This window comes from Ipomoea triloba, chromosome 9, assembly GCF_003576645.1.
Source record: "Ipomoea triloba cultivar NCNSP0323 chromosome 9, ASM357664v1".
Classification (NCBI taxonomy): domain Eukaryota; kingdom Viridiplantae; phylum Streptophyta; class Magnoliopsida; order Solanales; family Convolvulaceae; genus Ipomoea; species Ipomoea triloba.
Window position 1 is genome coordinate 12,699,625 of NC_044924.1, and position 12,713 is coordinate 12,712,337.

Here is a 12,713-nt window from a genome sequence, read left to right on the forward strand (position 1 = left end):
AGGAATAGGGGTGGATAAAGTCTTGCAATCTGTCATACCAGCACGTTTTAAAATATCTGTCATGTAACGCTGTTGAGAAAGTAACACTCCATCATCACTTTTAATTGTCTCAATACCAAGAAAAAAATCAGGCTCACCAAGATATCTAATCTTAAAACCAGTAGACAGTTTTGACAATAACATTCACTAGATTTTGATCACTCCCTATCACAAATATATCATCAACATAAACCAAGATGTACATAAAGTCAAATTTTAGTGTGATAGTTTTGTGACCCCGGGGTGGTCACTCGGCGGGCCAACACAACCGATTGAATCCATAAAATGTAAAAATGAATAAATAGAGACAAGAGTGAACACCATAATTTTAATGTGAAAATCGAAAGGGTAACAACCATGGGCGCGCTTTTTTGGGTAGTGCCAAGCCAAAATTCACTATTTTGTATAAGAATTTTGTACATATAATGTGGACTCGTGGGCTCTTCTCTATATTCAAAAAATGTCCCACCCAACCTGGTTTCTGACTCATTCTTTTATAGTAGAATAGAGGGTGGTGCACATGCTGAGTGATTATCCCCTAATAATGGAGTGTTTATGGGTAATAATAGGTAATGAATAGGTAATTAATTAGTGGTTAATGAGTGATAAATGGGAGGTAGTGGGGTAATAATTGGTTAATAAATGCACAATAATTGTGTAATAATTTGTAGGTTATGGAAAGATAGTTGAAGAGTCGACTGGTCACGTCTCGAGTGCTGACTGCCGAGTCTGAGGCTCGACTGCCTATTAGGTGGTACCGACTGGGTACTCATGTTGGGTATCTATCACAGTGAATAATGAAATAATTATACATCTTTCTTTGAAGCTTTAAAACCAACAAATAGAAGAAATCTGTGTAGACGATTAAACAAAGCTTTAGGAGCCTGTTTTAACCCATACAACGAACGTTTTAACAAACAGACATAATCAAGGAACTATGTATCAATATAGCCAGGTGGCTAATGCATGTAGATAGTCTCAGTTAAATTTCCATTTAAAAAGGCATTATGAACATCAAGTTATCTAATGACCCAGCCAGAATATAAAGCCAAAGATAAAAGTAACTTGACATTAGTCAGTTTAACCATTGGGCTGAATGTATCAAAAAAAGTTTTGTTCATCAAGGGAGACCGGTCGACTAGCGAGCGTAAGATCCTCAATCACCACTTGAGCTCGCCCAATATAATCTGCAATTGATGAATCTCCTTGGTGAAGAGCCTGAAGTTGACTAAGAAAATTCAAAGACCTAGCCCGCGATGAAGACACCAAAGCTTGTTCAATGGCATCCCAAACAGCTTTGGATGTTCGGCGACTAATCGCAAGGGGCATAACTTCCTCGGACAGCGAGGATATAAGCATAGAGAGTAATGTTTGATCTTGACGAACCCATGCAGCGTAGCTGGATTTAGGGTGGGGGGCGCAGTGTTACCGGCGGCCGTAGGAAGAAACGCCTCGGGGCATGGGTTGCTGCCATCTACGAATCCCATTAAATCATGTCCACGAAGAAACGGAACAACTTGAGTCCTCCAAAACAAGAATTTTTTGTAGGTTAGTTTAATACTGATAAAGTGATGGTCAGTGGATGAGGAGGTGATGACGGTAGACATGGACGATACAACTACATCTGAAACGGTCTGTTTATAGGAATTAACAAATCCTTCAGCCATAGGAACAAGAAACCCTAGCTAGCTGATACCAGATGAGAACGGTGGTATTGTATTGAATGAGAATAATTACAAAGATACAGAGATTGCAGGTATATATATAAGAGGTAGCCATAGGGAGACTAAGATAGGGAATCATAATCTAACTCAAAGGAAACCTTTAATTAAGAAAACAACATCAAAACTCAATCAAAAGAAAAAGAGTACAGTTGTTGGTCTTCGTGACCCAATCTCCAGGATTGATTCAAGTCCAATCTTTAGGATTAGTCCAAGTATATGCCACTCCCCTAAAGATAACGATCTTCAAAGCCTACACATAAAGACATCTTTCTAGAAATAAGTGTAGCAATAGACTTTGTGAACAAATCTGCTGGATTGTCACTTGAGTAAATCTTTTGTACAATAATCTTGTAACCCTTCTGGAGCGCATGTGAGTTTAATTTTGACACTACATATGCTTTGTCAAATATTCATAAACATACCCATTTATCATTTGTGCAACCCAACCATTATTGTCCTCATTTAGAACATTAGGGGTGATTCATTGCATAACCAGTTTAAGACTTGGCATGATTGGGATCAAACAGAATAGCCAGTACCCAAGTAGCCAATCAAAAACCAAATCTTGGTTTCTCACATAAATGTCAAATCTTTGTATCTCAAAGATACTAGAGGATATGTTAAGCCCTATTCCAATATTTAATTGTAAGATGAGTGCTAAATGTTGTTAGCAATTTCACTGCAAATATAATTTCAAGCCCGATGCGATTATGGAACTTCTGGTCCCAAAGTAGTTCTCCAATGACAATGAAGTAATAGACTTTGGTCTTAGGATATTCTTATTATCATCTTCGAGTTTAAATGGTTTCTTATTTGCTTCAAGAGATTGGACAACCGTTAGTGTGATAAGTACATGATATTTATCCATATAAAACATCTTCAAGACGTTTTTCAAGTAGGCTCACTAGTGCATAAAATTTCTTCAAGGAAATTCTTGATCTGCAAGCCGAGACAATACTTGGTTTTCACAAGTTTTTCATTTCAAACTCCGTCTTTAGGCATGAGCTAATATCATCAAACTCTCTATATATGTGATTGAAAAATAGTTATGCATAAACTCATCTGATAATAAATAAGCAAATAAATAACTCCATTAGCAATTGCTTAATTAACACATAATGACACATATTATTTGCATATTCCTTCTTTAGGAGGAAAACACTCAATCAACTATTGACTATTCCAAGACACATAAAACCTTCATAACTTAACATTATACATGTTGCGATTTTCATTTTCTCTCATTTTCATTTTGAGAACTTTAAATCCATCTGGGACTTTTCAAAAATAAATATTAGTTGCATATCTAAATTTGTTATTCTGCCAATGATAATATGTAGCAAAACTTAATGCCATATATTGTGGGAGAGTGTATTTGGTCAAAACCAATTTTGGGTCTCTACGTGAATCCTTGGGCTATAAAACTTGCTTTATATCACACACACCCTCATCATTCTTATTTCTATTTCGTACAAACACTCATTTGTAACCTACATGGTTAACATTCAATGGTGTACGTATTATAAAGAGAATACATTTTATCTTAGCGAGTTGAACTATGTCTTAATTGCTCCTTTATATGTTAAATAGTCATAGAACTTTTGGTGCGTAGCTCTAAATTTAAATTATCATATACAATACAGTCACCAGGAACCCAAATCAGCTCAACAGCTTCCCCTTAGAGTGCCGGCAATGGGAGTATGCCTACGATAGGCCGGGCAAACAAATTAAAACAAAGGTAAACAAAACAAATTAATTTAAAAAGAAAATATTTTTTTTAAAAAAAATTCCACGTCAACATCCTAGGTGGAGGGGTAACTAGAGTTGTCGAAATGGGCCGGCGGGACGGGTCCGCCATATGGCGAGGGCGGGCTAAAAAGCTTGCCAAAATACGGGCCTATGGGAGGTCGGCCTGCCCCGTCTAGCTTTAAGCCTGCGGGCCTTGGCAGGGGCTCGCCAAATTTTAAAAGTTTTAAATTTAAATAGAAATTAATAAAAAAAAAGTGTATACTAAAATAATTTGGATAGTTTAAACATATATTAATGCATTTGTAATATTTTAAACATAATAATAACTAATAAATAATCAAATACATAATGTATTAATCCATAAATAAATAACAAATCATTTATACAATATACTAAATTTTTTTTAACTTGATTATATATATATATATATATATATATATTGAATTTGTGTTAACTAAAATTCAATTGTGTTATATATATAGCCCTCGCCGGCCCGTCAAGCCAAAACTCGCGAGTTAGGCGAGGTGTGCCGCAAAAATACAAGCCCAAAATATCAAAGCCTGCGCCGTCCTTTTTGTGGTGTAGGGCGGGGTAACTCAGCGGGTTAAACCCGCTTTGACGGCTCTAGGGGTAACTAGTTAGAAACTTGATAAACTGACAAATTGGATTAATTGAAAGAAATTAGTTAATACAGAGATCTAATAACAATTTTTTAAAATTCAATGGCCCAAGTACATTATAACACGTAATTTGGTGGTCTATTTAACCATTATTCCTTAAATAAATTTAGTATGATATTGTAAAAGAAAAATTGATTCATTTGTAATTTTTTAAACATAATAATAACTAATAAATGAAATACATAATGTATTAATCCATAAGTAAATAACAAATCATTTATGCAATATACTAAAATTTTTTAACTTGATTATATATATTGAACTTGAGTTTAAGTAAATTGCAAACAAACATTCAAGTGTAATTGAATTTGGTTTACAGTTTACTGTAAACGTAAATTATATATATAGCCCCCGCCGGCCCACCAAGTCAAAATCCACGAGTCAGGCGGAGCGGGCTAAAAAGCGCGCCAAAATACGAGCCCAATATATCAAAGTCCGTCCTGTCTTTTTCGCGGGGAGGGATAACTCGGTGAGTTAAGTCCGTTTTGACGACTCTATGGGTAACTAGTTAGAAATTTGATAAACGACAAATTGGATTAATTGAAAGAAATTGGTTAATTTAGTGATCTAATTACAATTTTTTAAAATTTAGTGACCCAAGTACATTATAACATATAATTTGGGTGTCTATTTGATCCTTATTCTTTAAAAATAAATTTATTATGATATTGTTAAAGAAAAATTGATTCGTTGTCCACACTCCACATGATACCTCCTTCAAAACCCTCCTTTGCCACAGAAAAATTAAAGGGGAAATTACAAGAAAGGAGATGACCGGCTGGCCTTGTTTTTGGCGTGCGACATTTGCATTTGATTGATGAATGACAAGAATGGGAGATGAGACGACGTGGGCAGTAGCATTACCTCAGATTCCATCATGCCGTATACTTAATCTGCCTGCCCTTCCTGCTCTGCTCTGTGTGTGTCAGTACATATATGTGCAGGGCAATTCATAGTTGTAGAGAGAGTAAAAGAGAGAGAGAGAGATGGGGAAGAAATTAGCTGAGAATGGAGAAGCGGAGAGGGAAGGGGGAGAGGCGGTGGTGGCGGTGAATCCAAAGCCGAGGAATGGCATTGCTGCGAAGGGCATAGAGTGGTTGGAGTGGGTGTTAGTGAAGCTAATGCATCATTCTTCATCTTCATCATCCACGCTCCATTACCTTTCTGGTAATTTTGGTCCCACTCAAGAGACTCCTCCTTGCAAGGACCTTCCTGTTATTGGTCATCTCCCTGTAAGTCCACATAATAGTTCCTTCTTTTTTAATTTGTTGTTTTCTTCTTTTCAAATTTTCTTCACTGCTTTCTTCTTAGGGCAATCGAAACAGGCGGACGGGGATGAGACCCGTCAAAGTCTGCCAGGGAGGTCGACCCGCCTAGCCCATCTTGCCAAAGCCTGTCATTTTGACAGAGCGGGCTAAAAGGTCCACCAAAATACGGGTCATAAAATTCGAAGTCTGTCTTGTCTTTTTGAATGGGCCGGACGCGCTAAGTCAGGCTCTATTTCTTTCTACATACATGCTTTAATAATTTTTTTTTTTTTTGCTAAAATACGAGACGTATAAATACAAAAAATGCATGCCCACATGCATTTCTCAATCATCGCCCTTTCTCGTATTTTATGAAAGAAACTGATAAGAAACTCAGTCCCAAATGAGTTTTTTCCCTATAAAAAATTGTAATTTATGTTCCTCTCTATAATATGTAATATGTTAAATGTTGCCCTTTATTTTCAAAACAATATATATATTGTCTCTCCCGTACCGTACATGAGTGTATAGTGAGGGGCAATATTTACACTGGGAGGGACAGTATATGTACCGTCTTAAAAATTGAAGAGTAACATTTACACCACTAATAATTTAGGAGGGATTAACAATTGGCATACAATTTTTTTTCCCTATATTGTACAACTTTGAAAATTGTCCTATTTTGATTTCTTCTTCTCCATTTTAGATCATTTCGGTCATTTTCCCACAGTTTTTTGCCTTCCTCTTGGCCCTCACTACTTCAAATGACTATAATATCAATATTATATACAGAGTAATTAGTACAATGTATGTCTTTTCATTGTAGGAATGCCTGAATGGTGAGTTTGTCAGGGCTGGTCCCAACCCAAAATTTGCTCCTGTGGCTGGATATCATTGGTATGGTTCTTTGTAGTCAAATATATTCTCAATAAGATGTTTATAATCGTAAGCTTTTGAAAAAACAAAGTATTCATGAACATCAACATATTGTATTCTCACTGATAAAAGGATCAAATTTTTATTGTCTGTTCCAAAGCTTATCCTTGTTCTCCATTTTTGCAGGTTTGATGGAGATGGGTAAGTTCTTTTCTTCATACTCCTTTGCTTATTCGAAGCACATTTTAATTCATTTAATTTGTTTATGGAGAAGAAGTACAATTGTTTGGTTCAATGTCACTTAACTGGCCTATAATACATATAGGTCACACTATACAAAAATATTAAATCTAATCAATTAGCTCATGGTCATTCATTCGATAAATTATTGTGTGGACCACATTACAAAACGACGTGGTTTTGATATTAAAAAAATTCATTGTTCCACGTGTTAGAATAATGAATATTTTGGGGTAAGATAATGTATTTTATGAGTTAAAGTAATATACTTTATGCGTTAAAATAATACAATTTCTGGGGTAAGATAATGCATTTTATAAGTTGAATAATGTATTTTATGAATAAGAATAATCTATAATGTACTTTGTATTAAAATAATGAAATTTTTGGGGTAAGATAATGTATTTTATAAGTTAGAATTATGTACTTTATGTGTTGGAATAATGTATTTCATGAGTTAGAATATTGTACTTTATGTGTTGGAATAATGTATTTTATGAATTATAATAATTTACTTTATGTGTTTTTGGAGTTAGAATAATCTACTTTATGTGTTTTTGGACCGTGGACCACGATCCACGCAATAATGATTAGACAATGGTTCACATAGAATTGTGTGGATCATGGTTCACTACTCCACTGCATAACAATTGCTTATAAACTTATATATATGTTCTCTCTTATATTCTCTTATATTTTTAATATGAACTCTTAACAAATGAATTTCGGATCTGTAGAATGATCCATGGCTTGCGCATTAAAGATGGAAAAGCAACGTATGTGTCACGATTTGTGAAGACATCACGTCTTAAACAAGAAGAGTTTTTTGGAAGAGCAAAGTTTATGAAGGCGAGCATCTCACTTACATCTTTCATTTTTGAGATTTATTTTTCTTTACCTCTTATCTACTTCCTTTTACTTTCCTCTTTTGGTAAATAGTTGTTAATTGATTGAGTTAGTGAGTTCGACTAGTTGATAATATTAGCTTATTGTAGAAAGATGTTTGGTAATTGATTGTTAGCTGATAGTTAATTATATGCAAACTGACTTTTCTCAAAAAGCTGATCAACAAAACTACTTTGAGCAGCTTTTTGAATTCTAACTTTCAATAAGCTGCTACAAAAAGCCAATTAATTAAACACTTATATTGACTGTTTAACCAAGTCAAACAGTTAATAGTAGTCAAATAAGTCAAAATTAGCTGATAAGCTAAGTATATTACCAAATAGGGCCACTATCAAGTGATACATGCTATATATTTTGTTTGATACATACAACATCTGCAGATTGGGGATCTAAAAGGGATGTTTGGACTACTCACAGTGTACCTGCAAATGCTGAGAATCAAGCTAAAAGTACTCGATAATTCTTATGGAAATGGAACAGGTATGTGGGGGGTCATGGTGGGCTTGCAGTTTGGTCCAACACAGCTTTTCCTGTCCACATTAATGGAATAGCTAGCTAGCTTTATTTCTCATTGCAAGAATTTTTCACTTTCTTTCAGCCAATACAGCTCTAATATATCATGATGGGAAGCTCTTGGCACTTCACGAGGGAGATAAACCATGTAAGCAACGATATCTTTTATCTGTGTTAGGATCTAAGCGCTTACCACAACGTGCTGAACTTGACCCTTCACCGGTCTCCACCTAAGAATTTTTCCTCTCAAGACATGTCAGTCTTAACTGCACAATTTTTACTCACTTAAACACTATTTGTTGTTTTTTGAAAAAAAAAATACCATTTGTTAGGACAAGTGATTACCACTACTACCAGTTGCTAGACTTGGCACTTTGTCTCCTCCCAACAATCCCCCTCCCAGCACCTGACCTAGCTCAAATACCACTTGTTAGGATCAAATGCTTACCACTATGTTAAAAGTTATAGCTCATAGCAAAGATGCAACTTTATTTCCTTATACAATCATCACATTTTTCAGAGGCAGGTGTTGGACTTGACCTTTCACTCGCTTCCGTCGAACAATCCTCTTAGCCACCAATTGCTGAACTTAGCGTTTCACCGGCCTCTGCCCAACAATCTTAATGTTTTCTTGTTTCTTAAACATACTCTAGATAGGTTTGGCAATGCCAACACTGTATTAGCTTTCTCTGTTGTATGTTTGTTCTTGTGGTTAGGAAGCCCCTGATAGAAGCACATAATAAGCTTATTGCTTTTTTTTTTTTTCTTCTAAGTGTTAATTAATGGTGGCTTCTCATACTCTATAGATGCAATTAAGGTTTTGGAGGATGGTGATCTGCAAACACTTGGCATGTTGGATTATGACAAAAGATTGGAACATGCATTCACTGCTCATCCAAAGGTTGACCCAGTAACTGGTAAGAATAATGCCACATTAATGCTAATTCTACACTGCTTATAAATATAAGTTAACTAAGAAGATGCTTATATCATATATATTATGTAAACATTAGTCTTGCGGGTATGAGCAGTCTGTTGGGCAGAGGTCGGGAACGGGCCAAGTCTAGCAATTGGTGGCTAAGGGAATTGTTGGATGGAGGTCAGAGGGTCAAGTCCAACACCATGCCTCTCGAAAATGTAATGGCGGTCTATAAGAAAATGAAGTTATGCTTTCGCTATCAACTATAGCTTTTGGTGTAGTAGTAAACGCTTGATCCTAAAACAGTCCATTTGAATATTATGCCAAAATAATTAGTGATCTTAGAATTAACATTCTGAACAATCAATCAGGGATACAAAATTGATACATGATGAACTGCATACATTTCTTTTCTGACACAATATTTGTCTTGGCTTCACTTTGTAATTTTTGGATGCAGGAGAGATGTTTACCTTCGGTTATGCGCAAAAAGCTCCGTTTGTGACATACAGAGTTATATCAAAGGATGGGTTAATGCATGATCCAGTTCCAATAACAATACCAGCATCTATAATGATGCATGATTTTGCTATTACTGAAAACTATGCAATTTTCATGGATCTGCCTCTTTACTTCCAACCAAAGGTGGTGATTCTTTGTGACATCAATGTTGGTTGAGTTTTAATGAAAAAAGGAGTATCAAATCTGGAAAGTAACACACACACTGTTGGGCGGAGGCCGGTAAAAGGCCAAGTCCAACAACCGGTGGTTAGGGAGATTGTTGGGCATAGGCATGAAGGGCCAAGTTCGGGCCAAGCTCAGCACCCTGCCTCTCAAAAACGTGTGGTGGTATAAGGAAATAAAATTGAACCTTCACTACTAGTTATAGCTTTTGGGGTAGTGGTAAACACTTGATCCTAACAAGGGAAATCAGACCCAATTGGGAGAATTGTTGGGCAGAGGTCGGTAAAGGACCAAGTCCAGCACCCGGTGGCTAGGAGATTGTTGGGCGGAGTCCTGAAATGTCAAGTCCAGCACCCTGTCTCTTGAAAATGTGTGACGGTATAAAGAAATAAAGTTGCGTTTTCGTTACTAGCTATAGGGCTAAGTTTCCTGATTTAGTTCAGTTATAAGTTCAGGAGATGGTGACAAAAAAGCAACTTGCGTACAAATTTGATGCTACCAAAAAGGCGCGTTTCGGAGTCCTCCCACGCTATGCGAAGAATGAACTCCTGATCAAATGGTTTGAGCTTCCCAACTGCTTCATATTTCACACTGGTGAGAGTCTGCAATCTATTTACTTACATGTAAGCATAATATTACACACAATAAACTCAGCATTTTAGCTTGCCCTGTCTTTTCCTTTTCGGTACTTGTTTACTAGCCAATGCATGGGAGGAGGGAGATGAAGTTGTTATGATTAGCTGCCGCATCCAAAACCCAGATTTAGACATGGCTAGTGGAACTGTCAAAGACTCCCTTGATTTCGTAAACGAGCTGTAAGTGAACTCTATCTGAGCTTCTTGTTAGGATCAAGTGCTTACCACTACGCCAAAAGCTATATATAGATTGTAGCGAAGGCGTAACTTTATTTCCTTATACTACCACATTTTCAAGAGGCAAGGCGCTAGGCTTGGCTTTTCAGTCTTTGCATAACAATCTCGATCCCTAGTCACCTAGTGCTGGACTTGGTCCTTCACCTGCCTCTGTCCAACACATTGTGATAAATCGTGATCCTATTTATTGCTTCCTGTCCCTAATTTCGGCCATACTTGTCAGGTACGAAATGAGGTTTAGCATGAAAACAGGTCTTGCTTCCCAAAAAAAATTATCAGAATCTGCAGTTGATTTTCCACGAGTGAATGAAAATTACACTGGCAGGTATATATAGTACCACCCTTGTTATTTTCTGAGAGTTCAAACAAACTAGTGTTTAGAAGAGAGCTCTCAATTGTCGTTGAAATGCAGGAAGCAACGATATGTATACGCAACCATGTTGAGTGACCTTGCCAAGGTGAAAGGGATTGTCAAATTTGACTTGCATGCTGAGCCTGAGACGGGGAAAACAAAGATTGAGGTTGGAGGGAATGTTGAAGGCATCTTCGACTTAGGACCGGGGCGATTTGGTTCAGAGGCTATCTTTGTTCCCCGGGAGGCGAGTACCACATGTGATGAAGATGATGGCTACTTGATATTGTTTGTGCATGATGAGAACACCGGGTACATTCACCTCATCCACCTTTTTTTTTTTTTTAATTTTATTTTATTTGCATTTGCATTTGACTAAAACTTCAGCAATGGCACTGGTTTTGTGGTTTTTGAAGTGTAAACATGTTGACCAAATCAGTTATGTTATCTTATAACTTGCATCAGGAAATCAGCAGTGAATGTAATTGATGCAAAAACAATGTCAGCTGATCCAGTTGCTGTTGTTGAATTGCCCAACAGAGTTCCTTATGGATTCCATGCCTTCTTTGTGAATGAGGTCAGCTCTCTGCTTTATTTCACATCTTTGTCTAAGATTAAGACTGCAGAACTTTGGGGGTTACCCTAACCAAGACGGTTAAGGATATAGACTTGTAACCACAATGTCACGAGTTCATCAAATCCCAGCCTTCTTGGTTTGAACTGGTCAGCTATGGTCTGGTTTACATCCTTTGCTGACTAGGGTCACAAGGCAGGGGTAATAGGTACGAGTTTCCCTCGTCACCCTAAGAATGCAGACATTTAGTGGTTACCCTAGCCAAGATAGCTAAGGATATAAACTTGTAACTACAATGTCACGAGTTCGAATTTCAACCTTCTTGGTTTGAACCGGTCAGCTATGACTCTATGAGCAACCTAGGCTGATTTACCTAGGGTCACAAGGCAGGTTTAGTGGCTGCCGGTTTTTCTTGTCACCCTAATACTGCAGACATTTTATGTACAACTTCAAGTTAGGGTGTTTTGCTAAAATCATGATACATTCATTGTGTAGGAACAACTTCAAAGACAAGCACAAACCTGAGATCATGTCAATGCAGCAAGACAAGCACAAACCTGAGATCATGTCAATGCAGCAGAAACATATATAGGCAAAGGCACCTTCTGCACTTCATTTATGTATCCAAAGTGCCTGTTGTAAAATGCAAATTAAATGGCTACTGATTATTAATATGTAGAGATATCCCAACACTCCAAATTTCATTTTCAACATTATAATATCTTTACACTCAAAGAAATGGTCGCTGATTACAGTTGTAGTACATTAAAATGAAATAGTATATATGTTTGAGATCAGGCATATTCCCATTGCCTTTGTCAACTGGCACAAAGTAGTGCCTGATGAAGGTTACAAACACACAGGATCACATAACAACAGATTTGAATCTTTATATATACAGAATGGTAAGATGTCAAGGTAATAGATATAGATGGCCAACTGAAACACAATCTGAAACCATCTGTTCCTTTCTTCGCATCTCCCACGTAAGTAACCAAAGCCAAGAATGAATTGCCCGAGCACCGCAATCGTGTAAGTAGGATAAACCATACAACCATAAAAATGATGCTGGAGAGATCCCTCTAGTCAGCTACTAAGAAAAAAAATGGATTTTCAGAATAATTTGGATTGCAATATAATTAATCTGGCCCACCCAGCGTCAATTATTATTGCGTGTACCATGGTTCACACAGCTGTGTAAATCATACTATCAAATAATGTACATTTAGTATATTAAAAATATACATTGTATTCAGAGGAGGTATATTATTTGTATATTGAATGTACATTATATTATATAACGTACAATCAGTATACAAATAATGTACATTTAGTATA

The 12,713-nt window shown here is 36.6% G+C and overlaps 1 protein-coding gene across 1 annotated transcript; it reads left to right on the top strand.

Moving 5' to 3' along the window:
• Nucleotides 1-4,942: 4,942 nt before the first annotated feature.
• On the top strand, nucleotides 4,943-12,086 carry LOC116028741 (carotenoid 9,10(9',10')-cleavage dioxygenase 1-like). The gene is made up of 14 exons (XM_031270551.1): nucleotides 4,943-5,424; nucleotides 6,266-6,336; nucleotides 6,502-6,516; nucleotides 7,293-7,404; nucleotides 7,842-7,941; nucleotides 8,060-8,122; nucleotides 8,781-8,891; nucleotides 9,354-9,538; nucleotides 10,033-10,171; nucleotides 10,278-10,392; nucleotides 10,673-10,774; nucleotides 10,862-11,113; nucleotides 11,267-11,378; nucleotides 11,871-12,086. Exons 1-14 carry the CDS (start codon nucleotides 5,179-5,181, stop codon nucleotides 11,898-11,900), a joined length of 1,653 nt encoding a protein of 550 aa, XP_031126411.1. The 5' UTR covers nucleotides 4,943-5,178; the 3' UTR covers nucleotides 11,901-12,086.
• The last annotated feature ends 627 nt before the right edge of the window (nucleotides 12,087-12,713 follow it).